We start from the raw sequence: 26,627 nt of genomic DNA, 5'->3' as shown, positions 1-26,627 counted from the left end.
GGAGAGAAAGAGAAGGAGAATGGGAGGAGATAGAAGTCTTCGCTGGAGCCATTTCTGTTTAGCAGAGGTGGAGTAGAAGGGGGTTGGGGGTGGTGGACATTTTTTCAGGGCTTTCAGTTAATTTTTTTTCGAGTATTGCACAATCCACTACCCCCACCCCGCCCCCCCTTTTGTTTATGCATTGCTTAATCAGTGAATCAGTGTGTTGTGGGGCAGCTGGAAGCGTTTAAACAGAGAACTCTGTGTTAAAAATTAAGAGCACCTTTGGGAATACAGCCCCTGATTCCCATAAACCTCAGAAATGCTGCTGCACAATGCCCAAGTTTCCTCAGTGGAAATCAGATCTCTCTCCGTCTTTCTTCTTTTTTTCTCACTTTTACTTCCTTTCTTCTCCGCCCGTTTGCATTTTTCTTTTTATCTGTTTTCCACTTTTACTCAAACCCCAAAATATTTGACAGTGTTTCCCTCCCTTTGCTCGTCGGGCCCTTCAGAAAAAATGTGTCAGTTTCTTCTAAACACAGAGGTCTCCTCTGGAATTACAGTCAGATTTATTGGTCCAGAGCTGGTAAGTGTTCACTATGCGCACTTTTATTGCTGCTCTTTTGCAGAGGAATCTGCTTTGTCATTTCCCCCACCCAAGCTTTCCTGGTTAGAGAAATTGATCCTCTGGTCTCCCTTAAACCGCCACCGTGACCTGATCACCCTGGTAAACATACCACTATATTAGACCTCCACCCTCAGCACCGAGCACTGCATGACCGAGGACTCCTGCAGCACGACTTTAGCCCTATATCAGAAGTGTGTGTGTGTGTGTGTGTGTGTGTGTGTGTGTGTAGTTCAGTGGCGAGCAGAGCTTGTGGCAGCTGTGAAAATACAAATCTTGTGGTTCGCGAAGCCCTCCTCCCCACACGTTCTCTCTCTCTCTCTCTCTCTAGCTCACTCATATGCAGAAGTATAGTTTTCATTTAAATGTACTACAGTCAGTGCCGGAAGTAAGTGTTCAGATACTTTGCTTCAGTAAAAATAGCAAAACCAGAGAGTAAAAATACTTGAAAACTGTTTTGTTTCAAACACACAGTTTCTTTTTCCGGGCTGTATTTGACACTGACAGTAGATGCCATCAGATGGGGGAGATGCAATATTGAAATACGTCTCATGCACAAAAAAACAACAACAATGCAACATTTAGCAGCTAAAACTGAATATTTGCCTCAGGAGTTCGTGAAAAGTAAAAACAGAGAAAGCTGAAAGGTGAAAATACGTGTTCACTGCTTGTCTCCACTGTCCCCAGGTGGCAAAAAACCGTCATTATCAAAAGCACTAACAATGCAGGCATCATATATTATTGGGCTTTAATTACTGATGCATTGTGTTAGCATGATTTTAATGTTGTAGCTGCTGGTGGAGATCATTTCGACTGTTTTATACAGACTTCTGTTAGTTAGTTTGATATTTTACAAATCTGCAACTACTAACTGCATTCGTCAGATAATCATATTGGTCTAAAACGTAGGCTAAGAAAAAAGCACAGTATCTCAGAGGCATACCTAAAAACAGTACTTGAGTAAACGTACTTGTGATGTTGTGTTACGTTACTTTGCTCGCTACAGTAAATCATTCCGGATCTGTAACATTCTCACATCTCCTTCAGCTTTAACAATAGCTTTCTGTCTCTGATACTTGGCTCAGCTTCAGTGTGGCTGAGCTGGTGTTTGAGGAAAGGAAGGAAGAGGAGGGAATACGGGAACCGGAGAGAGGGGTATATTAATGTCTCATGTTATTCTTTTTCACTATTTTTCTCCTCTCTCAGACCCTCCCTATGTGGTCCTGCACCACACTCAGTTTCGACAGAGCGGGGGTATCCCGTTTTTTTAATTTTTCCAGCCTGGTCTCTGTTGAATTTCTTTAGGTTGTAAATGTTCCATAAAGTGCGTGCGTGGTGCCATGTGCGCGCATCTAGGTGTTTGATTTTCATCGACGGGTGTGGCGCTGGTCTTCCCCGTGAGCTGAGCCTCGGGAAAATAAACTCAGCGGAAACCACATGCTGGTTGTCGCTTAGCTACAGCTACGGCAACATCAGACTCCTTGAGGCAACAAACGGCCTGTCTCATATTCTGTCTGTCTGAGCGACTCTGAATGACAGACGCATTACCTAGACACTTGTTAATTGGAGTTGGCTGTCATCTCGTTTGTCAGTCATGACAAACTGCCCCAAGTCCAGACCTGAAAGTCGGGACTGTGTGTGAAAATGCGTATGAGTGTGGCAGAGAGCTGTTGAAGTAGCTGCTAAACAGTATTGCTGACTAATTTACCACATCACATGACTATGACTCAAACCTCAAACCCATCTGCTGCAAGTATGTACAACAACATCCACACGCTCAAGTTCAATTCCAGTCAAAATGAATCCGTTCAAGCACCGAAAAACACTGTTTTTGCCTCCTCCTGTGTCCCGTCTCACCCCCCCTCACCCTGCCGCCCTCTCTCTGTCCAGATGTGGAGCAGATGGCCATCGACTGGCTCACAGGAAACTTCTACTTTGTGGATGACGTGGACGACAGGATCTTCGTGTGTGACAAGGACGGGCAGACATGTGTCACCCTGCTAGACCTGGAGCTGTACAACCCTAAAGGCATTGCTCTGGACCCCACCATGGGGTCAGTTTGAGCTCTTACTTTCTGTATTTTGCATGAACACACGCACAAATACACACACATGCAAAGACAGGTACCATATGTGTGCTAGTTTTCTCAATGCACCCACGCAGAGTTCCTCCTCTAAGCGCTGCATGCAAAGTCTCATGAGAGCGACTCACAGTCTCATGAGAGCGACTGGAGTCAGACTTCTGTCATCTGTCGTCGTTACACAACTTTAAAAACTACAAGTTGAAAGGGGGGAGGCTAAAGTAAGATTTGGACATTTGAGTAATCGAGTGCAGATGTTCTGTTTGCACTGTGGTATGCTGGCTGTATAGGTTTTGTGCGTAGAAGTATGTTTTTGTTACAGCTCTTTTGTTTATGACCAGACTTTCCAACTGAATTCCTGAAAGTGTGTGTATATCTGTGGTGCATGCTCGTGTGAGACCGTGTGTGTGTGTGTGTGTGTGTGTCTGTGTGTGTGTGTGAGTGCTTTTGTGTTTGGAAAAAAAATTAATAGCACAAATGAGAGAACGTGTGTGTGTGTGCGCACATGTGCTCGTAGCTACACGCATTGTCCCGGGCAATTTCCTCAGCTGTGATTGGTTCTTCCAGAAACAAGGTCAGGTAGATTCACTGTAGCTGCTTTTTTTGTTGTTGTGGTCTGCAGTGTCATTAGAGGAGGAGAAACAGAACAATAACATGATATGACTGCAAAAATCATCTGTTGTTGTGTTGAAATGTTTACCTTAGACAAATTTGGTGGCTTTACCCTTTAACTGCTACATGATTATTGCTATCCTCATCAATTAAATTAGGCACTTTAGTATTTTATGTACAGTACGTTTAAAAATAATATTAAGTATAAAATTGGATAGGAGATTCTTTTAGTATTTATATTTTTTAAATGTTTTTAAATATATGTCAGACATTATGTTCATGTAGGCAGTTGATGATCTTGTTGCCCTCTGTCTCGGCCCTCTAGTGGCAAGGAGGCAACTAGAATGCCTGCGCCTCGATCCTGGCCAGTCCTTCATCACACACTTTTCACAAAAGTTGTTTCTTGCGAACATGTTTCCAGGAACTGTGAGCATGATTTGTTATTTGAAGCCATAAATAAGTCACAGTTTTTGTTTTGGCAACGGTGAAAAAAAGAAAAAGATGATTGTGTTCTTTCATAATGTGTTTGGTTCTAAATCCAGTTTACAGTGGAAATGTTTTCCTTCAGAGTCCTGCTAGCATATGAAACTACGAATGAGTCTCGTTTCGTCCAACAAACAAGTTAAGATGTTCAGCAAATGTTCAGCGTTATTCCTTGAATGGCCTAAATAATTAATCTTGCTTGCTGTCTGCCCTCAGGAATGTTTCCCACCTTTCTCCTTCTGCTCACTGAGAAGCTAAATTATTATTGCCTCCCTGTGATGGAAGTTAGGGCTATCAATTAATTATAACAAAGCCAGATGGGCTGAAAATGAAACTATTTTCCAGTTCAGTTGATCTACCCATCCACCTGTCCTCAATCATCCTCATGTCTCCACAGGAAGGTATTCTTCACAGACTACGGTCAGATCCCTAAGGTGGAGCGCTGTGACATGGACGGCCAGAACCGAACCAAGCTTGTAGACAGTAAGATTGTATTCCCCCACGGCATCACGCTGGACCTCGTCAGCAGGCTCGTGTACTGGGCCGATGCCTATCTGGACTACATCGAGGTTGTGGACTACGAAGGCAAGAACCGGCACACCATCATCCAAGGCCTGCTGGTGAGAACATCATCCATTAGCAGGGAGATAATCTCTTTAAAATGTGCTGTCCTTGTGTACGCTCTTCATAATGCCCTAAAAACTCTGGTGTGCATTAGAGTTCCCTCTATATCTATAATGCACCTTATGTTTCTCCTGTGTGCTCCTGTAATGTGTTCTTGCGCGGTGAGTAATGAGCAGAGAGAAGATGGTGGACATTTTCCTTTTCATTAAAGCGGCTGATTAATAGTGTCTAATACTGAGGCTGTTGATGCTGCTGCCCTGATGAAGCACGGTGGCTCTTAAATGTGTTACCACGGCTTTTACTGTGATCTGTGGAGAACTAATGGCTTTCATTTACTCACTGACCCTAAGGGCACAGACAATGCACACATAGTGAGGGATGGCGGTTGTGTGTGTGTGTGTGTGTGTGTGTGTGTGTGTGTGTAGGCCTGCACATCCTGCAGGTAAAGGTTAAAAAGGAAGATTGTTTTTGATGGTGCTGAGTTTGTTTGTGTTTATTAAGGCCTGTCATGCCCTCTTAAAGGTGCGTAGAAAATGATTTAGTTTTCAAAGTTCACATCAAGGTGCATTGGGTGACCTATTACTCAAATTGTGTGAAATCAAGTCAGGCACCATTTTTTTTCCTCATGGCTACCGTTGAGCTGGTTTGTCTTTGCCAGTGCACATTACGCTTGATGATCCTAAGGTTTCCATTCACGGTTTCACCTCAGCAGAGCATTTCCCTGCAGCCTATGATCGTAACCCTTGTTATACTGTATGTGTCCCTCTATGGCCCAGTGAGCTCCACACAGCCTGCTGCAGTAGACCACAATGACATCTCAGGTTTTATGCTGCTGTAGACATAACCTCATGGGACACTGAGTCACTGGCCTATGTCTGTTCGGATGTGAAAGTTCATGCCTGCTTTTCTTCCTGATTTTGTCAGACTGGCGCTAGTTTGTCTGTGAGTTGAGTCTATTGAGAGCTTGCTAGACACTTCATCACTTTATAATGACACTTTGTGCCATGGCCATAAAAAATACAAGTTTCTGAACCAAAGGCAGGTGGCTGTTAAAAATCTGTATCAGGACACCTCAAAATGAGCAGTTATAGATAGCTGTTTAACCACCGCTCTTCAACACAGCACATGGTTTATTAAAGGTAACCATGGAAACAAAACCTCTACTTCACACTACATTACCATTTAACATTCACTTGTGAAATAAAACTAACCATGGGAAAAAATGACTAAAAATGTTTGAAATATGGAGGATAATTCTTGTCATCATAGGTATAATCAAGATAATAGGCTCTGAGGTTTCCAGATATAGAAAATAATAGACTAGGACTGCAAGTGGTATTCTTATTCATCTATTGTACTCCATTATTTTCATACATTAGTATATTCATATATATAAATGAAACGTGTGGAAAGGCTCCTTTTGCATAAAGACAAAATATTGAGTGTGTATCACCTAAAGTTTGCAAAAAAACATCTATGACAGGCGATATATTTTTCTCCAGACTTTGTTAGCTCACAAAACTGATTGTATTTTTGCCTGCACAGTCTTCATCAGAGCATATAAAACTCCTTATAAGCTCAGGAAGTACTGCTCTGTTTCAGTAGTTATCATTTCTGTTGACCACATCAAATCTCTCAATCAAAAAGGATTCAACACCATCTCCTTCTTTCACTCTCTCCCTCAACTCTTCCATCATCTCCCCGCTTCCCATTTTCTCTCTTCAAGATCGAGCACCTGTACGGGCTGACTGTGTTCGAGAACTATCTGTATGCCACCAACTCAGACAACGCCAACATGCAGCCTAAAACCAGTGTGATCAGGGTCAACCGCTTTAACAGCACAGACTACCAAGTGGTGACCAGGGTGGACAAGGGAGGAGCGCTGCACGTCTACCACCAGAGACGCCAGCCTCCAGGTAGACCACACACACTTACACTCACACGTTTTCATTTCTCAGGCACGTCTGAATACTGTATTGATGGTTCTGATTTCATGTCTTTCTTCTTGACGTCCAGTGCGTAGCCATGCATGTGAGGTGGACCAATTTGGGAAGGCTGGAGGCTGCTCGGACATCTGTCTGCTAGGGAATGGCCACAAGACCCGAACATGCCGCTGTCGTTCTGGATTCAGCCTGGGCAGCGATGGCAAGTCCTGCAAAAGTAAGTGAGACCTACTAGTATAATGAAACAATGATTACAACAGTTACAACAGATTGCAACAGCTTCAACAACTGCAAATAAGCTTCCCACACAAATTCTTCCCAGTGATCTACAACAAGAAGTAGGTTATGTGAGGTACCTGTCAAAAGAAGCATCCACTGTAAACTTGTAGTCGACGTGGTACGTTTGTATTGGCAGACGGAAGATTGTGGGTAAACAAGCTCAAATAATTTGGAAAAGAAAAAAAAAGTTAAAATACAATTTAATTAAAAAACATACAGCATGTACACACATTCAGTCAGCTCTTCCCCCACTACTCAGTTTGATAAATAAATGGTTGAAACTAGTAGCTAATTGAAAATAATGATAAAATAATTAAGTTAGCTATTGAAAATAATACATATTTCAGATACATTTGAAAAGAAATGTATAAACACTTGAAATACAGTAATTAGCCACTTTTAGCCTAGCCAAATAGATGAATATTTGAAATAGGAAGCTAAAAATAATGGATAAAATGTGAAATAGTTAGCTAAAGGTAATGGATAAACATTTGACACAGTAAGCTTAAAGTAGTCTAGTCAAATTGATACATATTTGAAATGGTTAGCTATAATTAACCAACCTTATTGATAATGATTTGAAAGAGTTAGCTTAAAGTAGCTCAACCTAATGGATAAACATGTGAAATAGTTTGGCTAACAGCTAAACGTATCCTGATGGAGTAGTATTTATATGAATAGTGGTCTAAACAAAATGGATTAATGGCTGACATAGTTATCTAAAAAACAAAGTGAGCACTTTGGGAACATGGTGTAATGGTCTGTAGCTGTAGATTCAGCACATCCAGAACTGATGTGTGCATGCCTCCAGCATAACAGTGAGCATTAACTCGGGAGCTGCAGTGATTCAGCTTTGTTGACCCAAAGCCAAGGGCAGCCAAGGTTGGATCAGGGATGCAGTTCTCCCCTGGGCTGTAGACTTGGAAAGGGCTATTAACAAAGTAGCAGAGCAATACCATAACTTAGTCTGACTCGCTGGCTCTCTATGACCTCCCTATAAAGTTGTCTGGCTGATTCAGCTTGTTCTGAGAAGTGTTTTAATATTCTATCAACCAATAATAGCATTATATTGATCTGCCTCCTGAGAAAAAAAACTGTCCTTGAAAATGACACAATTGATTTCACTAAAGGCAGTCACTCCTCCTCTCCCTCCTCTGCCTCCTCTCCCTCTGCCTCTCAATTGAAAAACACTTAATATTATTTAGGGCCTCATCTCAGCATCTTTATGTTTTGATTCTCTGTCAAAGAACAGGGTTGGGGCAGGTGAAAGAAGTTAAATGATTACTGTTGAATACGTACATGTAGATTCAGGTTTTGCCTTTGTTTTCTTGTCTTGCTTCAGAACCCGAGCACGAGCTCTTCTTGGTCTATGGTAAAGGTCGCCCTGGGGTCATCAGGGGCATGGACATGAATGCCAAGGTGCCAGATGAGTACATGATCCCCATAGAGAATCTGATGAACCCCAGAGCTCTGGACTTTCACGCTGAGAGCGAATTCATTTACTTCGCCGACGCCACCAGCTACATCATCGGGCGACAGAAGATTGATGGAACAGAGAGGGACACCATTGTGAAGGAAGGTAGGGTAATGACAGCTAATTGGCTTTTTACTTATTTAAGGATCGATATGACTTTGAGTTTGTGCAGGGATTTTCAGAAACCTGCAAACCTTCTTAAGATTGTCTTCATTACATCTGTGCACATAACGTATATCAAAGGCTTCTAAGTCTAAACGTATAAAGAATTAAAGACTTGATTGACACTGTCATGTTTTTCCCGAATGCTGCAGCAGTATGCTTCATACCAACTGTATGTGTTTGTTTCAGGCATCCACACAGTAGAGGGCATCGCTGTGGACTGGATGGCTGATAACTTTTACTGGACGGATGACGGGCCCAAGAAAACCATCAGCGTGGCTCGGCTGGAAAAGGCTTCGCAGACCCGCAAAATCCTCATTGAGGGAAAAATGACTCACCCCCGTGCCATCGTGGTGGATCCTCTACACGGGTAAGGGGGGCAAAGGGATAGAGGGAGTGCTGGAGGTTGATGGGTAACAGTTCATTCTACAGGTTCGTAAATTTCATGGTAAGTAGGTGGTAATTAAAGATCCAGGTGAAGAAGTGCACAGCCCAGGTCGCTGGCTGTTATATGAAGTCTGATGCATGCATGTCAGTGTGTGCTTGTTAGTGGTCAGGTAAAACATAGCGAGAGACGATGATGGGGCATTTCCTCTGGTCAGCTCTCTGATGAATCAGCTGCTCTGACAAAGCAAACTCTCTTACCTCTCATGAGCTGTTTATTAGCGTTATTATGTTTTGTTTATTGGTTTTATTAATCAGCGCTTGTGAGCGGTGTTGTTTTTCACTGTGTCTTGTCTCTTCACAGTTTCCAGCAGAGAGCATTTTATCTTTTTTTTTGATTACACTTATCACACACTACAGAATTTATTCAAACCGGTGGAGCGTTTTGTACATTGCATAATAGATTTCTCCAACGAGCTTGTTAACATGCAGGCATATCTCTCTTACACTCTTTCAAATGGCTATTAATCTGGCCGCGTCTTATTGATATGACCTCCCGGGCTCCCTCTCTCGAGAAACACACACTCATAAACGTGCGCACACTCTGTGGATTTCTGGTGACAGGGTGATGTGTGTCCACACACTTCCCGGGGGAAAGGCACTCTCCTCCACTAATGCTCGTAATCAATCAGGCTCAGAAAGGAGAGGGAGGAGGAGGAGGAATTCGCAGAAAGGAAAGGAGGAGGAAGTATGAAATTTTAATGCTAATGTCAGTCATATTTAGGGGGCTTCTAGTTTTGCACAATGTCGCATACAGCCACCTATTCACAGGCTGGGGCTAGATCAGTGGAGAAGATTGACATTTCCTAAAGTACCTGGTTTGCCTGTGGGCAGATCAACAGAGAAACGCTGTGGAGCCGCCTCACTGGGTGCTCTGATTAGAGCTGTATGCTTCAGGGGAAGCCAGATATAATGTCATTGCCTCCGTTGATGCCAACATATATTCTCCTCTTTCTGCCTGGCTGTTATATTTCATACAATACTTGCACCCATGACAGTTCCCTTGTTTGCCCCTCAGGTATATGTACTGGACGGACTGGGAGGAGGACCCCAAGGAGAGCAAGCGAGGCAAAATTGAGCGGGCTTGGATGGACGGCTCCAACAGAAACGTGTTCCTGACCAGCAAGACGGTGCTGTGGCCCAACGGTCTGAGTCTGGACATCCCACAGGGCATCCTCTACTGGGTGGACGCCTACTACGACCGCATCGAGATGGTCTATCTCAACAGCTCCGAGCGCAAGGTCAGCAGGAGTCGTCAGGATTATCTCACTGCAGCCTAGAGGCAGAGCAGTTCGCAGGAATAGAGGCGAGGGATTATTCTGACACGGGCTGTGAGTGAGCTAATAAGGAATGAGTTTTAGAGCGATGGAAGACTGTGGGTGGTCCATCACATATGTAGCAGTACATCGTCTGTGGGCTTGAGCCCCTCTGGTGCTGCTCACTCCTCGTGGCTAGATTGATGATATTTTGTTTTCACTGGCCTGTGTCGGTCATATTTTGGTTTGATGGTGTTGTTTTTAGCATAAAACAAATTATAATCCAGAATATGGAGTGTTATGGTTGATATAAAATGAATGACATTTAAATATTTACTCACATATTCTGAATACCACTGTAAAGGGTATCCGAGGGCCACGTAGATTTATGTCATTACGTCAGAATGGCTCTAACTGAGTGTAGCTCCGGTATGTCCGAACCAAGGATTGTTAGATTTTTGCTCCTATGTTAAAAGTTTTTTCCCTTTTCTTTAGTAGTTTATTTATGTTTATTTATGTTCCTGTGCGTGTAAAAGATCTTGAAACTTAAAAAGGTCAAAGTCTGCACCAGTAGAAGCTCCTCTCTCCCACAGAAAACACCTGCTCCTGAAACGCCTCGTCAGTAGTCCTGCCTTTAATACTTTGTGGCATCACACGACATCACCATGTCAGACATAAGCATAATGTATGCCTTTCTTTAGCACAGCTGTTCTGTTGTTGTTAGCTGTGCTGGGTCAGGCGTGTGTGAGCTGACCAATCAGAGGAGACTGGGCACTCGGGATGTGGGCCTTAAAGAGACAGGAGCTAAAACAGAGCGTTTCAGACACAGGATTAAAGCATGTAAACCTATTCTAGTAGTAACCCAAAATAAAATAATGAACCTGAAAAGTAGCATGATATGTCTCCTTTAACAAGGGAGGTTCATCATATTAAATTTTATCCTCCCCATGAATTTATATGAACATGTTTTGAGCTGTAATTCTGGACACAGAGTGCTGTGGTCTGTTTTTTTTTTTAAAGCTGACTTTACCATCTTGTTGCTTTTCTCACATCACCAGACGGTGTACGAAGGTCAGGAACTGAACCACGCCTTTGGTCTGTGCCACTATAAACACTTCTTGTTCTGGAACGAGTATCGCAGTGGCAGCATTTACAAGTTGGACACCACCACTGGCGCTGCCACTCTGCTGCGCAATGAAAGGCCGCCAATCTTTGAAATCCGCATGTATGATGCTCAGCAGCAGCAAGGTGCTTGGAAGCGCATAACGCATATAGATTTTTTCTTCTAACCATCCATCCATGTTAATCCTCAAATGACCCTTTAACCCTTACATCAACCCTTACAGGCTCCAATGCGTGTCGTGTTAACAATGGCGGCTGCAGCAGCCTGTGTCTGGCCATACCAGGAGGCAGGCAGTGTGCCTGTGCAGAAGACCAAATATTAGAGCCAGCCGACAACACCAGCTGCAAAGGTGAGTTCAAACACAACTGCTTTTTGTACGCGCATGTGAGTGTGAGACCGTGGGGTATTTCTCGCTGCACTTAAACCAGACAATGTCTTATTTTTAGATATGTTGGACAAAATGAGTCAAGCTGTGTGACTGTTTGTTAAAGAAAATATTTGAACAAATGGAGACATAGAGGGGGTGGCCACAGTGACAGAAGCGCCTGCATAATGTTCCACAGTCCAATACAAACTCTGCAATGAAAGCTGCCTTTTTAAAGCCGAGAATATTCAAGCTGTTCCTGTAGTTAGCCCACGTCGGTGAAAATAATCCAGGACAGCAACGAGAAGCAGAAACTCAAGAAAATAAATCTTTGGTATTGCAGAGATTAGTGGCGTCATTGTCTGTTGTTCAAGTGTTGCTGTTTTTTTGTCCACCACATCTATATCTCGTCAGCTCAGCTTCAGTCTAGTATGAGCGCGGTGGACTTTGACTGATGGTTTTCTACTTCTCCTTTAATTGCTCTTTTCCACAAGTCTCGTCAGTTGTCCTTCTATTGCAAAATCTGGTAACTCAAAACTGTTTTTTTGCTTTTTTTCTCCCCTTCATATCCTCGCTGACCTCTCTTTTTTCCATCCCTTTTATTCCTCTCTCCCTCTACTTTTCCTTCCACAGCCAACCCGTCTTACGTACCCCCTCCTCAGTGCCAGTCTGGGGAGTTTGCTTGCAAGAACAACAGATGCATCCAGGAGCGCTGGAAGTGTGACGGAGACAACGACTGTCTGGACAACAGCGATGAGGCTCCTGAGCTGTGCCGTGAGTTACTGCACACACACACACACACAGACACGCACACACACACACGCACACACAGCTACCCCTCCTGCTGGCAGAGTCAGATGACCTCCAGCAGTCTGAATTTGACAGTGTGGTAATGCCAGAATGAAATGAGAGAGCAGAGTCTGAATCTAGTGAGCATGTGTTTATACATGCTAATTTTGTGTATATGTGAGTACAGGATATGTGAGCGCATGATACGCGAGTGTGTGTTTGTGCAAGGCGGAGTGTAGCAATGTCTCCGGATCTGGAAAAGCTCTCTGTCTGCTTGTCTGTCTGTCTGTGGTCACAGTGCAGACATGTTCCCTTCCCAGACAAAATAAAAGCCCGTCCAAAAAGAAAACACTAAAATAAGGCCACAAAATAAGCTGAAATATTTGCTCTCTCTTCCACTCATTTGCACCTCACTCCTTCAGCCTTACATTCCTCCTTACCCTTCGGTTTGTCCTTTCCCGTCTCCAGACCAGCACACTTGCCCCACTGACAGATTCAAGTGCAAGAACAACCGCTGCATCCCTCTGCGTTGGCTGTGCGACGGCGACAACGACTGCGGCAACGATGAGGACGAATCCAACACCACCTGCTCAGGTACACAAACAAACATACCGAAATTAGCAGGTGTTATTTTTTTGGCATGAGCTTCACACTGCGTTATCTTTCAGCCCGTACCTGCCCGCCTAATCAGTACTCGTGTGCCAGTGGGCGCTGCATCCCTATTTCCTGGACGTGCGACCTGGACGATGACTGCGGTGATCGTTCGGATGAGCCCGCTTCCTGTGGTTGGTTAACTTATTCTCTCAATATGACTGTAGGCTATTTATAGCAGTGCTCACAGGTTGTTTTGACCTTTGGATGTTTGCTTTTGGTCTCCTCTTAACTGTAGCTCTGTCCACAGCGTACCCCACATGTTTCCCCCTCACCCAGTTTACCTGCAACAACGGACGCTGCATCAACATAAACTGGCGCTGCGATAATGGTAAATGTCTGATACTTGTGTGCCTCTACAGCGGCAACTCCTCTCTTTCCTGTGCATGTTTTGCCACCTCCCTCACATTGGCATACACTCTCCTTTTTGTCACTTTGTACGTCCTGTCTTTTGTTGCTCTGTGTTGTTGTTTTTGTTGTTGTCCCGTGTTGTGCCGTTCGCCCACTCTGCTGTCTTCCGTTGGTTCTGTCTTTCAGAAAAGGATTGTGGGGACGGCTCTGATGAGTTGAATTGTCCAAACCTGACCGGTTAGTGCATAGATCGACATGCACCACAAACCGCCATGACGCTAGCTTAGTTCTAGGACCAGCCGAGCTGGCTCAGGAAAGGTTACAGCTGCTTTTATGCTAATTGAAAGTGGCCACAAGCTGAGGCCAATACCGCTGCCATTCATTAACTGTAGTCAGGTTTGAAGCTAAATTAGATTTGATATATTGTAAATGCATTATTCAGTCATCCAAATAGATGGGGAAACTAAAAAGTGTAGTTGTTGTGTTAGCAATCAAACGAATGAAACTTTTCATTTTAATCCGGCACAGGTTTAATAAGAATGCCAGGTTGAGTAACTACAGAGTAAAGTCTCTTTCCCTGATGACTTTGAAATGAACTGCTATAAAAAGCACTAAAGGTTATACAATAGGTTGCTCTTTTATTTTAGTATGAGTATAAATGTGCTTATGATGCTCTGCTGCCAAGCTCAATGTATCAGCGCTCGGTACATTCCCTCATGGTGCATGGTCTGATCTATGCAGTTTCTGTCATTACTTATTCTCTCCTCTCATATTCCATTTCATTTTGTATGCCATGGTTTCCACTGCCACTGTGTTAATTGTGAAAAAAATGAAAAGTAATAGATTTTTGCATATTTATATATATTTATTCCCTTTGAGGCAGTGGGCGCCTCATAATACCAGAGAGTGGGTGTTGTTTGACTGTGTTTGTTTTTCAGATAACGACTGCGGGGACAACAGCGATGAGGCAGGCTGTAGTCACTCCTGCTCGAGCGCTCAGTTCAAGTGTAACAGCGGCCGCTGCATCCCAGATTACTGGACCTGCGACGGGGATAATGACTGCGGGGACTACAGCGACGAGACCCACGCAAACTGCACCAACCAGGGTCAGTGTCTTAACCTGCTGGTCAGATGGGGTTTTTCCTACACCTGCGATCTTCACTGCAGCAGATTACTGTTTGTGAGAAAAGGGATTTCTGAGAATTGTTTATTAGTGAGGCCACCATGCCTGCAACTATGCTTTCCAATTTACCGCCCATATATCGTCCATGTCTGAATACTATTACAACCCCTATCACTTGTTTCTGCACTATGTAACTTCAGTGAGAGGGTAGGATCACATCGTTACATACATGTTTACTTCAACAAACAAGTTTCAAAACATAACATTGTTATGATGTCATGAGTTAAGTTTGTAGCTGGACAGCATCCCAACTTTTTCGAAATCGAGGTTGTAAGTCGTTCTGCAGTCGTGTTTCGGTCCACACTCGCTCTCAAATAATTCTGGACAGGCTGGTTTTGCCTTGATGTTGAATTCCCATCCTTGTTCATACAGCACACCTGCATAAGGATGCTGTACAGTATAATTCAGAAAACTGAAACAACCCGAATGTCTATGAAATGCTGGTATGGCTCATCTTGGTTATTTTACAATTCACCTTGATGTGCAGAATCATAAAAGAAAAGCAAGGAGCTGAAGAACATAGATGCCATGCAAAAAATATGAGTTACTGCAGCTGATGGGACCGACTGCAGATGATACCAGCTTGTAACACACCCACTAATAATACATGATAATAGATTTCTCCTGAGCTCGAAGTGTGCTTTGCACACCTGCACAAGAAAATGCCCAAAGAAGCTGCACATGATGCACTAAGTTCTCTGCATCTTGTTTCTGCCCCCGTTACTCAGCAAGTTGAACCTTTACTAACAAGTCACTGTTTAAAGCTGATGTTAAAAGCAACTACTCACAAACAAATAGCTACTGGTACTTTTCCTGACAGTATTTATGGAGCACAGCTGTGACAGATGGTTGCTATTATCATGGGTGGATGGTTCCATCTCTGTCATTTATTCCCCAAAGTGCACTAGGCACTAAAATCATATCTAGTATCTACATTTCAGTGAGTAGATGGAATAGGTCCCTGGTCCCTATTAGTCACACTGGCATCAGTCTAATGCCTACCTCCGCTGAAGCCTCATAATAACTCTCACTAGCCATTAAGTGAGCGATATGATACGTGTTCTCTTTTAAATAACAGCAAGACGTGATGTAGATGTACCTGCTGTACTGTATGTAATCATCTATTGGTTGTGATGTTTCTGTTCAGAGCAACCTTGGAACAGTAACACAAATGAGTCATTAGCAGCTGGTTTGACCATCTTTAAATGCACATGTGAATCTGTTCTGTTTTTCCTGTTGCTAAGACTTGTTGCCATCCACATTACTGACAGACAGCTTGTTAGCTTTTGTTTTCACACTCTTTTGATGTTGCACGTTGTCTCAGCTCAAGGCTGTGTGTCCTGATTTGATTCAGCGAAGGCGATGTCATTTCTCCTGATGTCTCTCTAATCCACAGCCACACGCCCGCCCGGAGGTTGTCACACAGATGAGTTTCAGTGCCGAATGGACGGCCTGTGCATCCCTTTGCGTTGGCGCTGCGACGGCGACACAGACTGCATGGACCTGAGCGACGAGAAGAACTGCGAGGGCGTCACGCACATGTGCGACCCGGCTGTCAAGTTTGGCTGCAGGGACTCTGGTGAGGAGAAATTATGAAGCATGTGGAGTACACAAACTCTGTGTAAAGGTGCAATATGTGAGAATTGGCCAGCTGTTGAAGTCATACTAAAAAAAAATAGAGCAACAGCTAATTGCTGCTAACTGTAGCTGCCGTGAGCGATTTAGCTCCGTTAGCCGTGCATCAAGTGGTCCGGACTGGGAGCTCGGAGCATGAGGGGAGTGTTGGTTGTCTACAGTGTTAGCTCAGGAGCTTTAGCACAGGGACGAGCCAGGGTTAGCTGGTTAGCATGCTTACTTCAGTAGATATTACTGTAAAAACTGTTATGTTTCACATCTTTTTCATAATTGTAGTTAATTTTGTGTTTTTGTGTTTTCAACTAAAATTCTTACGTATTGCACCTTTAAGTGTTAAAAAAATAAATAAAAGTAACCTTTGCCCTCTGTCTGTAGCACGCTGTATCAGCAAAGCCTGGGTGTGCGACGGAGACAGCGACTGCGAGGACAACTCCGACGAGGACAACTGCGAAGCGCTGGTGTGTAAGCTCTCTCACCATGTGTGTGCCAACGACTCCACCATCTGCCTGCCTGCGGAGAAACTTTGCGATGGCACTGACGACTGCCCAGATGGCTCTGATGAGAAACTCTGCGGTAAGAGACAACTGCACCCAGGCACAGGGACGCCATAACAGCAAGCAAATCCCTGCATCTTAAATCAGGGCTTCAGTGCTTTAAATAACAGTGCTGTGCAGCTATTTTCTTCCAGTCCTCCTCTGATTTTCTCCTTTTTTTTTTTTTTACAGACCTGTGTTCACTGGACAATGGCGACTGCAGCCATAACTGCACAGTGGCCCCTGGAGAGGGAGTGATCTGTTCCTGTCCACTGGGCATGGAGCTAGGGCCCGACAACAAGACCTGTCAAATCCAGAGCTTCTGTGCCAAACACCTTAAGTGCAGTCAGCGCTGTGAACAGGACAAGTTCAGTGTGAAATGTTCGTGTTACGAGGGCTGGGAGCTGGAGCCTGACATGGAGAACTGCAAGAGCACGGGTAAGGGACTGGAAAGTGGAAGATTGTGGGAGTGGAGCGGTAAGGGAAAGTCAAGAGGCATCAGTGAAGAATTCAAACGTTTGATTGATGCTAGCTGCACAGTAAGGGAGGAAGCTAGAGAAGTGACTGGGCTCTGGGCTTTGTCAGGGTTCAGCACTGCAGAATCAAGAAGTGTGGTGTAGGTTTGGGATCAGGCGTAGGAGAGGCCGCCCAGGCAGGAAACTGTGTGGTTGCAGGAGACGCGCTGTGCCAAAATGTGATACTCTTTTGGACAATAGACAGAGCACTGGAGACAAAGAAGAGGAAGAGCTTAAATGCTGTTCATACAAGTATACAACTGGGGGAAAAGGTTCACTGAGAAAACATAAAAAGAACTGAGCATTGGTTTTCTAACTTCCATTATTATTTTATGGAAAGAAGAATCTGAAATATTAAATAATAAAGTGAGGAGCGGATATGCTTTTTGTTAAAGTCAGGGAGAGGGCAACAGAAACTGCACAGTCACATTAAATCAGCTTTGGATTTCATTATCCACATAAAGAATATAGTTCTCTGCCTGCAGCAACTAGCCAATGAGGAAACATGAATTTATGCTTGTGGTCTTAGTGAGTAGCCTCCAGCCGCCCGTCATTCATCCTGCTGCCTGTCTGGATGCCTGCTGGCTACAGATAACTCCTGTCTTATTTACACTATGTTTTAATTACCAAGGATTAGAGCCACTTTCAACACACACCCCCCCTTTTATTGGACAAATCACACACTGCAGTGGAACACGGATGCAATGTTTTCGGAGCTACTCTGCAGTACTTTGAGTAAAAATCAACAGCGACCAGGCAAAGTGTTTTTAACCCTTTACCATTTGGTTGGTTCCTCTTTTAAAGATGGCCGCTCTTCTCTTCCTCTTCATGTCCACAGATCCTTTCAAGCCCTTCATCATTTTCTCAAACCGCCACGAGATCCGCCGCATCGATCTGAATAAAGGAGAGTTCAGCGTGTTGGTGCCAGGCCTGAGGAACACCATCGCCCTGGACTTCCATCTCAGCCAGAGCGCCCTCTATTGGACTGATGTGGTGGAGGACAAGATCTATCGTGGGAAGCTGTCTGAGAATGGAGGTGAGCATTTAGAGTTTAAAGGTGCACTATGCAGTTTATGGGTTGAAATTGTAATCAGATGAGAAGAATCTGTAAACAAACTCTCTTTGTTTTCATGACTGAATAAACAAAGTGACCTGACAGGACAAAACCATATCATACTGTTTTACTTTATTTATATGTGGCGGACCCTGCCACCTGTCTAGCTTCAAACAGTGTTCTGGGGACCTTATTTTCCTCTGAGAACAGCTTGTTTATTCAGTTATGGTAACTTGAGTTTGTATTTTTTGTTATATATTGTAAATATTACCTGTCTGAGTTTCTGAATTTATTTTCCAAATCTACGTAGTACACCTTTAAAAGCCCTTTTTTTCTTACATAGGATCAGATGATTTACTAATGTCCACTTAATAGATTTCTTCCGGGGGTTTAGCCACATCACCTGTTCATCGTCAGCTGATAGAGATTGCATTAACTTCTGACCACGACATGATAGTTTGATTACATTTATGATTAAGACGTCTCCACTGTCAGATAAAGTCAGCATAGACAATTCAAGTATGGAACTTGTTTCCATTAAAAATTAAGCTGGATAAAGTGCCAAGAGCAAGTGACTGTATTAGGTTTTACTGGATTAGAGAGACTTTTATGAGTCATAACATTTTAATCTTTAAATATGGTATTGCACACTGCAGGAATAGATTGAACTTCTGTTGCAGTAATCAATTTGCACTTATTCGAATTTCACTGGTGATAACTTTGTTATTATTCATATATATAATACTGAGAAAATCATGTTACATTTGCATGTGTGTATTTGCTTGTGCACGTGGAGGTTGCGTGCCACGTTTACCAATATGTTACATAAAGTGAGTGTTTTCATTGCTCCAGACAGGATAATGACTCATCTCAAACAATTAGACATGTCCCTGTGATTAGAGACCCACTGGAAAATGAAAGAGGCTGTAAAATTACTCTTTAGCCCTGCAAGACACCACATGTTTAGCTTTTTTAAAGGCCCACTCTGTAATTGTAGCATCACACCCCCTGCTGATCTCCTACTGTATTTATTTATGTTTTCATTGATCCTACTGTCGTGTGTTTTCTACCGAACATAGCATCAAACGTTTGAGTAAAGGAATTACAGTTTGTGATGCTAATGTTAGCTGTGAATCCAAATAGCTTGATCACATTTACATAATTTGTAAATACTGAAGCAAAGCGGATCAGTGCTTCGGGTTGCAGTGCAATCTGAAATGTTGCCATCAGCAAATTCCAGCTTTCAAAGGCTTTATCCATACTGTGTGAATTCATTAAGAAACCACCAGAGGGATGTTTATTTTATTGAGCAGCTAGATGAAATATTATTAAGTCAGATTTCTCAAGCAGTGATAAACAAAGATAGATGTTGCTGAAGCAGTTTTACCCGATGCCCTGTTTATTCTTTCTTTTCCGCTGTGTTAAAAGTTAATGACGTCCAGTTGAAAGGGAAAGGGTAAACGGCACCAAACAAGATACTAACTACTTTTTTGGTCCTTTTTATCTCTCCTTGTAGCTTTAACCAGCTTCGATGTGGTAATCCAGTATGGGCTGGCTACCCCTGAGGGCTTGGCAGTGGACTGGATAGCAGGAAACATTTACTGGGTGGAGAGCAACCTGGATCAGATAGAGGTGGCCAAGCTGGACGGCACCATGAGGACCACACTGCTAGCTGGGGAGGTGGAGCACCCTCGAGCTATTGCCCTGGATCCCCGGGACGGGTAACTTCCACACTGCTTACTGCACATTTGCAACAAACTACAATGCTGTATTTTAAAGGATAAATGTGTTGGTGATTGTAGGGCTCGTACTTTAAGAAGGCACAATTTAGTTTTGGACAAGAAATTCAAACTCAGAAATGTAATAGTTACCATATTAATGAGGTAATAATACAAACTCAGACATATTTATTTTAGAACTGAACAAACAAGATGGTCTCAGAGAAAAATAAGGTCCAGAACACTGTTTGAAGCTAGAAAGGTGGCAGGGTCCGCCAAATATAAACCACGTAAAACAGTATGAAACTGTGTTTAAAGGTCAGTTTGTTTATTCAGTTTCTTCAGTCATGAAAACAAAGATAGTTTGTTTATTGAGTTTGTTTAGGCATAAAAAAATAAGTCAACGAAGATCTTTTTCACCCCAAAAACTGCTCCTTCAATGCTTTAACGACTTCGTGTCCATGTTGCAGGATCCTCTTCTGGACAGACTGGGATGCCAGCTTGCCCAGGATTGAAGCTGCATCTATGAGTGGAGAAGGCAGGAAGACCATCCATAAGGAAACTGGCAATGGAGGCTGGCCAAACGGACTCACTGTGGATTATCTAGAACGCCGCATCCTCTGGATCGATGCCAGGTCAAAGCAAAAGGGCACAAAAACACCTTTAGTTGATGCACATACAGTATTTTTCTGAGGTATTCATTGAAGTAATTGTGCTACGCAGGTCTGATGCCATTTATTCAGCCAAGTATGATGGTTCTGGGCTGATCGAGGTTCTCAGGGGTCATGAGTATCTATCACATCCCTTCGCCGTCACCATGTACGGTGGGGAGGTTTACTGGACTGACTGGAGGACCAACACGCTGGCCAAGGCCAACAAGTGGACTGGAAGCAACGTCACCGTGGTGCAGAGAACCAACACGCAGCCCTTTGACCTGCAGGTGTACCATCCATCCAGACAGCCGCAGGGTGAGAAACATACGCATACCGCCTGTCGGACTGCACTTAAAATTTAAGCTCAGAAAAGCTTGACAGCATTGATTTATAGCTAGTATATTCATCATGAGAGTGACTTCTCTTGTGATCCCATTCTCTTCCCCACTAGCTCCTAACCCCTGTGCGGCTAAAGACGGCCAGGAGCCCTGCTCTCATCTGTGTCTCATCAACTACAATCAGACGTTCTCGTGTGCCTGCCCTCACCTCATGAAGCTGGGCCCTGACAAACGCACTTGCTACGGTAAGCGCGAACTTGCGTACGTATGTAGAGGCAGTTACTGTGGTAAACACCCCTCTTTGATTCCCCTTCGAGCCAGCGGACAATTTTCCCCTCTGCTCGTCCTGGAAACATTGTCGTTGAATGCCTCGGTGTAATCCCTGTCCTTGCAGAGTCGTTTATTTTCTATTTGTGTGTGTGAGAGAGAGAGACAGAGAGAGAGGGGGGATTAAACAATCTCGACTTTTTTCACTTTGAGGTGCTGTTGCTGTGACAGCTTTGGAGCGCATTGAAGTGTCTGTCCATGAAAAGTGAGAGCGGGCCTGTTTATTCAGCGTGCGAGTTTAGTATTCAGGGCAGCACTTTCTATTATCTTCAGGGGTAATGGAATGGAGAGCCCCATTCTGTCTGATGCAGGCATCAGCCTCAACCCTCCACATCCACCACCTACTCCGGCCCGGCCGACACTGTCATTACTCTCCCCCTCTCTCTTTCCTTTCCCCTCTCTTCCTGTCCATCACTGAAGCTGCACACAGTTAAATGATGACAGGACTGTTGAGACCGATGCAGTTGTAACCTATCTACACTGATTGAATTCCCTCGCGCTGTCACGCCTGTTGCTATTGAGTTATCCAGCCAGACACAATCATTAGAGTCGAAGATGCAATTGGATTAACTGTTTGTTCAAGTGGCAGGATTAATGCACAGATGCACCCAGCCATACTGCAACCACCTAACCCCACAACCGTGACATTAGCGTGCACTCATGCATTTGACTGTTGACTCGAAGCTGCATTTAAGTCGTGATTGCTCCCATTGAATGTCGAAGCTTTGGAGAATTACTGAAGGATGCATGTCAACATGTTGCCTACCCTGCAGAGTCGCGTCAGTTCCTGCTGTACGCTCGCCAGATCGAGATCAGGGGAGTGGACATCGACAACCCCTACTACAACTACATCATCTCCTTCACTGTGCCTGACATCGACAACGTAACCGTGGTGGACTACGACGCTCTGGAGCACCGGATCTACTGGTCAGACGTCCGAACCCAGACCATCAAGAGAGCTTTCATCAATGGCACTGGAGTTGAGACTGTGGTCTCTGCTGGTAGGAGGAGGCAACACACAATACACTGCACTTATGGCTCTTTGTTTTCAGTTTGCACCAATATTTCTGAAAAAGGAAAAGATTTTTCTTCAGGCGTAGCGGTTTCAACAGCTTTCAGTTTTGATATTATATCAGTATGCTTTTAAAAGTTGTGTTGCACTGTTCATGGCAGTTTGCTGATAACAATGTCCTCTTGTGGTGAAGTCACTAGTGAAGATGCTCCTGATAATAGAAAGTTAGTAAAAAAAACAAGAAGACATGCAGCTGATTTCAACTGATTATCCCTCACAGTTATGTATAAGTAAATAAATGAATAAATAGATAGATAAGGGGTGAATTTCAACCATTTTCAAATCAATATTTTCAGAAGGCCATGATGAAATTGACAGATTTTTTTGCAACAGACTAATAGGATATCCATAAATATGTTGTGGTGTGAAATATTTTTGTTATTATTGTAAACTGATCTGGAGGGGAGAGTGAAGAGTCATTTGTAATATCTTTCTTCCCCATTTCTCTCTAATTTCTGAAGGAGACAGTGATGGGACAGGCGTGTTTAATATTCTTGGTTCTTAGTGAATTCATGTGCTGTCGGAATAATAAAAGAAAAATTACTTCCTCGCTGGGAAAATTCATGTGAACGTGGCCTCAAGTTAGAACAACTTGGAAACTATAAAAATATGCTGCAAGACTTTGACACCATGAACACCTGGTGAACAAAAGTTAGTGTTTAGTTGATGATTAGAGACTTTTTATTAATGCACGTTTTAAATATAACTCCCATGTAATTTGTTATATAGTATTAGGTTGATTAGCATTAACCCTAATAACAATTGTATCAAAAAGTCGGGTCCAAAATAACTTTGTAATAAAAAGCTAAGCTAAGTAATAACTCCGAACACCTATCAATATGTTTAACCCAAACATAAAAATATTCCACTTATGACTTAAAAACTCATGAACACATAAAAGTCATTCGAAGGAGCATGTGACTGCATTGAACATGACTGAGAGGCTTGACTGATGGCTCTGTGTGTTTATCTTTCTTCAGATTTGCCCAACGCTCACGGCCTGGCAGTGGACTGGGTGTCCAGAAACCTGTTCTGGACCAGTTATGATGCCAATAAGAAACAGATTAATGTTGCCAGACTTGACGGCTCCTTCAAGAATGCTGTCATCCAGGGCCTGGACAAACCACACTGTCTGGTGCTGCATCCAATTCTGGGGTTGGTTGCCCACACACACACACACGCGCACACACACACACACACACACTCTCACTCAATCACTCACACACACACATTAAGCTGTCAAAATGATGCTTTCAGAAATTGCTGTGACACCCTCCTGGTTTCACCTTTAACCTACAACAGATACACACAGAAGTGCACGCACACACACACACACACACACACACACACACACACACACACACACACACACACACACACACACACACACACACAATCAGGCAGCATCTGGCCATCAGGCTCCCCTCTGTTTGCGGTCAGTGATGACAGGCAGAGTAGTTTGGTATAGATGGTCGCTGACCTCTCACTGTTTCTTCTCTCAGGAGGTTGTTTCAATTTTTCTCCCCTCATGTCATCTCTCTCCTTCTGTCGCTCTCCTCCTTCATCTCGCCCCATTTTTATTTCGAAAGATAGCTTCTTGCTCAGATAGACTATCTGTGAATTATTTACAAAAATGTATTTATGGAGTCGCTTTCTGTTGCTATCTCTGTTCCAGTGATAATCTTATATCCTGTCCCCCCCCTTGCCTTATTTAGCAAATGTCCATTTTTCGCTCCCTTCTTAAAACCTTACCCTCCCTCTACTCCCCCAAACAGAACCTGGCCTCAGCTTGTCCTCGCAGCAGCAGGGCAGAGACAGACCATCTGTATTTATATATTTAGTTTTTGTCCTGCAGGAATATGTGCACTTTTGAGTATTTGAGGCGGATGAAGAAAGGATATTTTCTTAAGAAATGTCTCTGGCTCCTTGTGTCTTTTTTGTGTACTCTTTCCTCCCTTTCAAAGACTTAGCCTACTTAAAGCAGAGGAATGTTTCCGATCTGAGCATTGTTGGCACGGGGGAAAATGAGAAGCAGATGCTGGATCCATATGCTGGGGCTGATTCCTCCTTCTGGCACACAAGCACACTGCCCAGAATGCGTCCAGGAGTGGGCGGGGGCAACGAGAGTCAGGGAGGGACAAAGTCCAACTAGTGTTGGAGTGTATGTGTGTGCAAAAACATGAGAATGTGGGCGTTTAAATGCACCAGAAACTTTATTTAAAGGCATGTTAACAAACAAATGAAGGGTGTGGTGGATGTGGTGAGATTTAACAGGAAGTGGGTGATGGGGGCAGAGGATAGATACTCTTTAAACATAGACTACAGACAGTCTAAACACAGTGACACACAATCATATTGTCCTGTTTACTATTCAGATCAGTCTAATGAGCACAAACTTAGGTGTTTACAGAGTGTGTGTGATAGTATGAGGTCATGTTTTTCAGCATCTGTTGAACTTGGCTGGGCAGAACTACATATTGGGTTTTGTAAAAACATTTTCATTTCAGCTACATATGGTTTGGCTTGATTTACTGTCCAGACGCTCTACAGACTCTACAGTTTGTTGTAGTTACCATTACTATTGTTAATGATTTATGTACCAGACAGTCTAATTTTCAAGAGAGAAAATATTTACTAAGATCTGACATGCAAACACAAAACCAAGCACACAAACCATGGCCACATGTAAACAAATCTAAAGGCAGACAGCCAACAACTGACAAAAATAATATACAAACAGTTACTAAGAGTCATAAAACGTCACATAATAGAGCTTTAAAAGCTTTAAGGGGGATTAAAGACTGTAGCTCCAGAGCTGTTTGCAATTCATTCCATGTAAAGGCCCAGTGTGTAGGATTTAGTGGCATCTAGTGGTGTGATTGTAGATTGCAACAAACTGAATACACCTCACCCTACCCCACGGTGGCTGGGGAAAAACACAAAAAAGGTGACAGTGTTTGGTTGGTCTGTTCTGAGCTGCTGTAGAAACATGGCGATGCAACATGGCAGACTCCGAGGTGGAGGACCCACTTCCTCTGTAGAGAAACAACACTCACTCTAAGATAACGAAAACACAATTCTTAGTTTTAGGTAATTATTATTCATTAATGAAAACTGTGGTAACTCTTAATAATAACCATTATTAGTACATTTATAGTTTAAGGTCATATTGATATGAACCCAATAAAAATGGCAGAGTTACAGTATGCGCCCAGCAAACTGTACGGCCTCAGATAAGCTAGCTAGCATTAGCAATGTTAACATAGCTAGCTAGCATTAGCAACATAAATTATTGCAACAAACTTGCAACCACTGGAGGGGGCAGATGATTCAAACAGCCGTGGTGTTTTAACATGAATGCGATGGAAGTGAAGAGGTGGAACCTTATATCTGAATAATAATCTGAATGTTATCGATGGCACCTTTCAGTTGTTGGTGGTAGTTGGTAGGAGTTTAGTTACTTCAATGTAAATAGACAATGAAATGCTTTTTAAATCATTTATCAAGCAGCTGGTGAAGGTTTATAAACATCAGTTCCGACTATAAAATAAACAATTGCTTAATACATAGATTACAAAGCATTTCATTGTTTGTTAGCAGTTAGATAACTATTAACTAAAGTTTTATTAACTATAAACTTACTATTTATTCATGATTATGATCGTGAATAGTTACCAAACATACCATTAAAAACATAATATACCTTTTCAGCCCAATGCAATGAGAGAGGAGATGTGAGTTGGATCAGTTTCAGTGCAACAGGAAGCTAAGGAGGGAAAATTGGTCCACTTAAAATCACAAGTTTATTTTTCCTTTCTGTCAGGAAGAAAGCCCCTCAGTTGTGCTTTAAACTGAGCAATGATTTATTGTTGTGAAGCTTATGAGTGTCATTAAGTGGCCTATTGACTAAGCTCAACAAGGCAAAATGATGATGCGCTGAACACAAATCAAAGTCGTCCCTCCTCCTGCCGTGACGTACTGCAGCTTTGTTGACTCTCTCTGTCTGCCTCCTTCAGGAAACTCTACTGGACAGACGGGGACAGCATCAACATGGCCAACACGGACGGCAGCAACCGCAGCGTCCTCTTCCCCAACCAGAAAGGCCCTGTGGGTGAGTGCACCTCTTTGTGTGACTGCATGAGGAACAGCACACCCTAGTGACAGGGCAGGTCATTACACATCCAAATCTGTGTTTTTCAGGTCTCTCCATTGACTTTGACACTGAGCAGCTGTACTGGATCAGCTCAGGAAACAGCACCATCAACCGCTGTAAGCTGGACGGCTCTGAGCTGGAAGTGCTTGAGGGTGTGAAGGGCAAGCTGACCAAGGCTACCGCTCTGGCCATCATGGGTAGGTTTCC

The 26,627-nt window shown here is 43.4% G+C and overlaps 1 protein-coding gene across 7 annotated transcripts in view; it reads left to right on the top strand.

Moving 5' to 3' along the window:
- Nucleotides 1-26,627, top strand: part of LOC311254384 (low-density lipoprotein receptor-related protein 1-like) — a 99,273-nt gene that overhangs the window by 43,929 nt on the left and 28,717 nt on the right. For 4 of the 7 annotated variants that reach the window (XM_084348109.1, XM_084348112.1, XM_084348111.1 and 1 more), the window contains exons 7-32: nucleotides 2,495-2,657; nucleotides 4,177-4,399; nucleotides 6,130-6,319; nucleotides 6,420-6,563; nucleotides 7,968-8,204; nucleotides 8,451-8,631; nucleotides 9,724-9,946; nucleotides 11,020-11,209; nucleotides 11,308-11,433; nucleotides 12,082-12,222; nucleotides 12,706-12,831; nucleotides 12,906-13,022; nucleotides 13,139-13,219; nucleotides 14,178-14,345; nucleotides 15,819-16,001; nucleotides 16,433-16,630; nucleotides 16,783-17,028; nucleotides 17,944-18,141; nucleotides 19,676-19,880; nucleotides 20,348-20,512; nucleotides 20,601-20,845; nucleotides 20,982-21,113; nucleotides 21,969-22,196; nucleotides 23,248-23,422; nucleotides 26,284-26,378; nucleotides 26,468-26,617. In XM_084348109.1, coding sequence (XP_084204235.1) covers nucleotides 2,495-2,657; nucleotides 4,177-4,399; nucleotides 6,130-6,319; nucleotides 6,420-6,563; nucleotides 7,968-8,204; nucleotides 8,451-8,631; nucleotides 9,724-9,946; nucleotides 11,020-11,209; nucleotides 11,308-11,433; nucleotides 12,082-12,222; nucleotides 12,706-12,831; nucleotides 12,906-13,022; nucleotides 13,139-13,219; nucleotides 14,178-14,345; nucleotides 15,819-16,001; nucleotides 16,433-16,630; nucleotides 16,783-17,028; nucleotides 17,944-18,141; nucleotides 19,676-19,880; nucleotides 20,348-20,512; nucleotides 20,601-20,845; nucleotides 20,982-21,113; nucleotides 21,969-22,196; nucleotides 23,248-23,422; nucleotides 26,284-26,378; nucleotides 26,468-26,617 — 4,530 coding nt within the window. Of the gene's footprint in view, nucleotides 1-2,494; nucleotides 2,658-4,176; nucleotides 4,400-6,129; nucleotides 6,320-6,419; nucleotides 6,564-7,967; nucleotides 8,205-8,450; nucleotides 8,632-9,723; nucleotides 9,947-11,019; nucleotides 11,210-11,307; nucleotides 11,434-12,081; nucleotides 12,223-12,705; nucleotides 12,832-12,905; nucleotides 13,023-13,126; nucleotides 13,220-14,177; nucleotides 14,346-15,818; nucleotides 16,002-16,432; nucleotides 16,631-16,782; nucleotides 17,029-17,943; nucleotides 18,142-19,675; nucleotides 19,881-20,347; nucleotides 20,513-20,600; nucleotides 20,846-20,981; nucleotides 21,114-21,968; nucleotides 22,197-23,247; nucleotides 23,423-26,283; nucleotides 26,379-26,467; nucleotides 26,618-26,627 lie in introns of all 7 variants that reach the window. The other 3 variants (XM_084348107.1, XM_084348110.1, XM_084348106.1) reach the window with 1 other exon arrangement.

This window comes from Pagrus pagrus (assembly GCF_965226575.1).
Source record: "Pagrus pagrus genome assembly, chromosome: 3".
Classification (NCBI taxonomy): domain Eukaryota; kingdom Metazoa; phylum Chordata; class Actinopteri; order Spariformes; family Sparidae; genus Pagrus; species Pagrus pagrus.
This window is presented reverse-complemented; position numbering and strand designations above follow the sequence as displayed.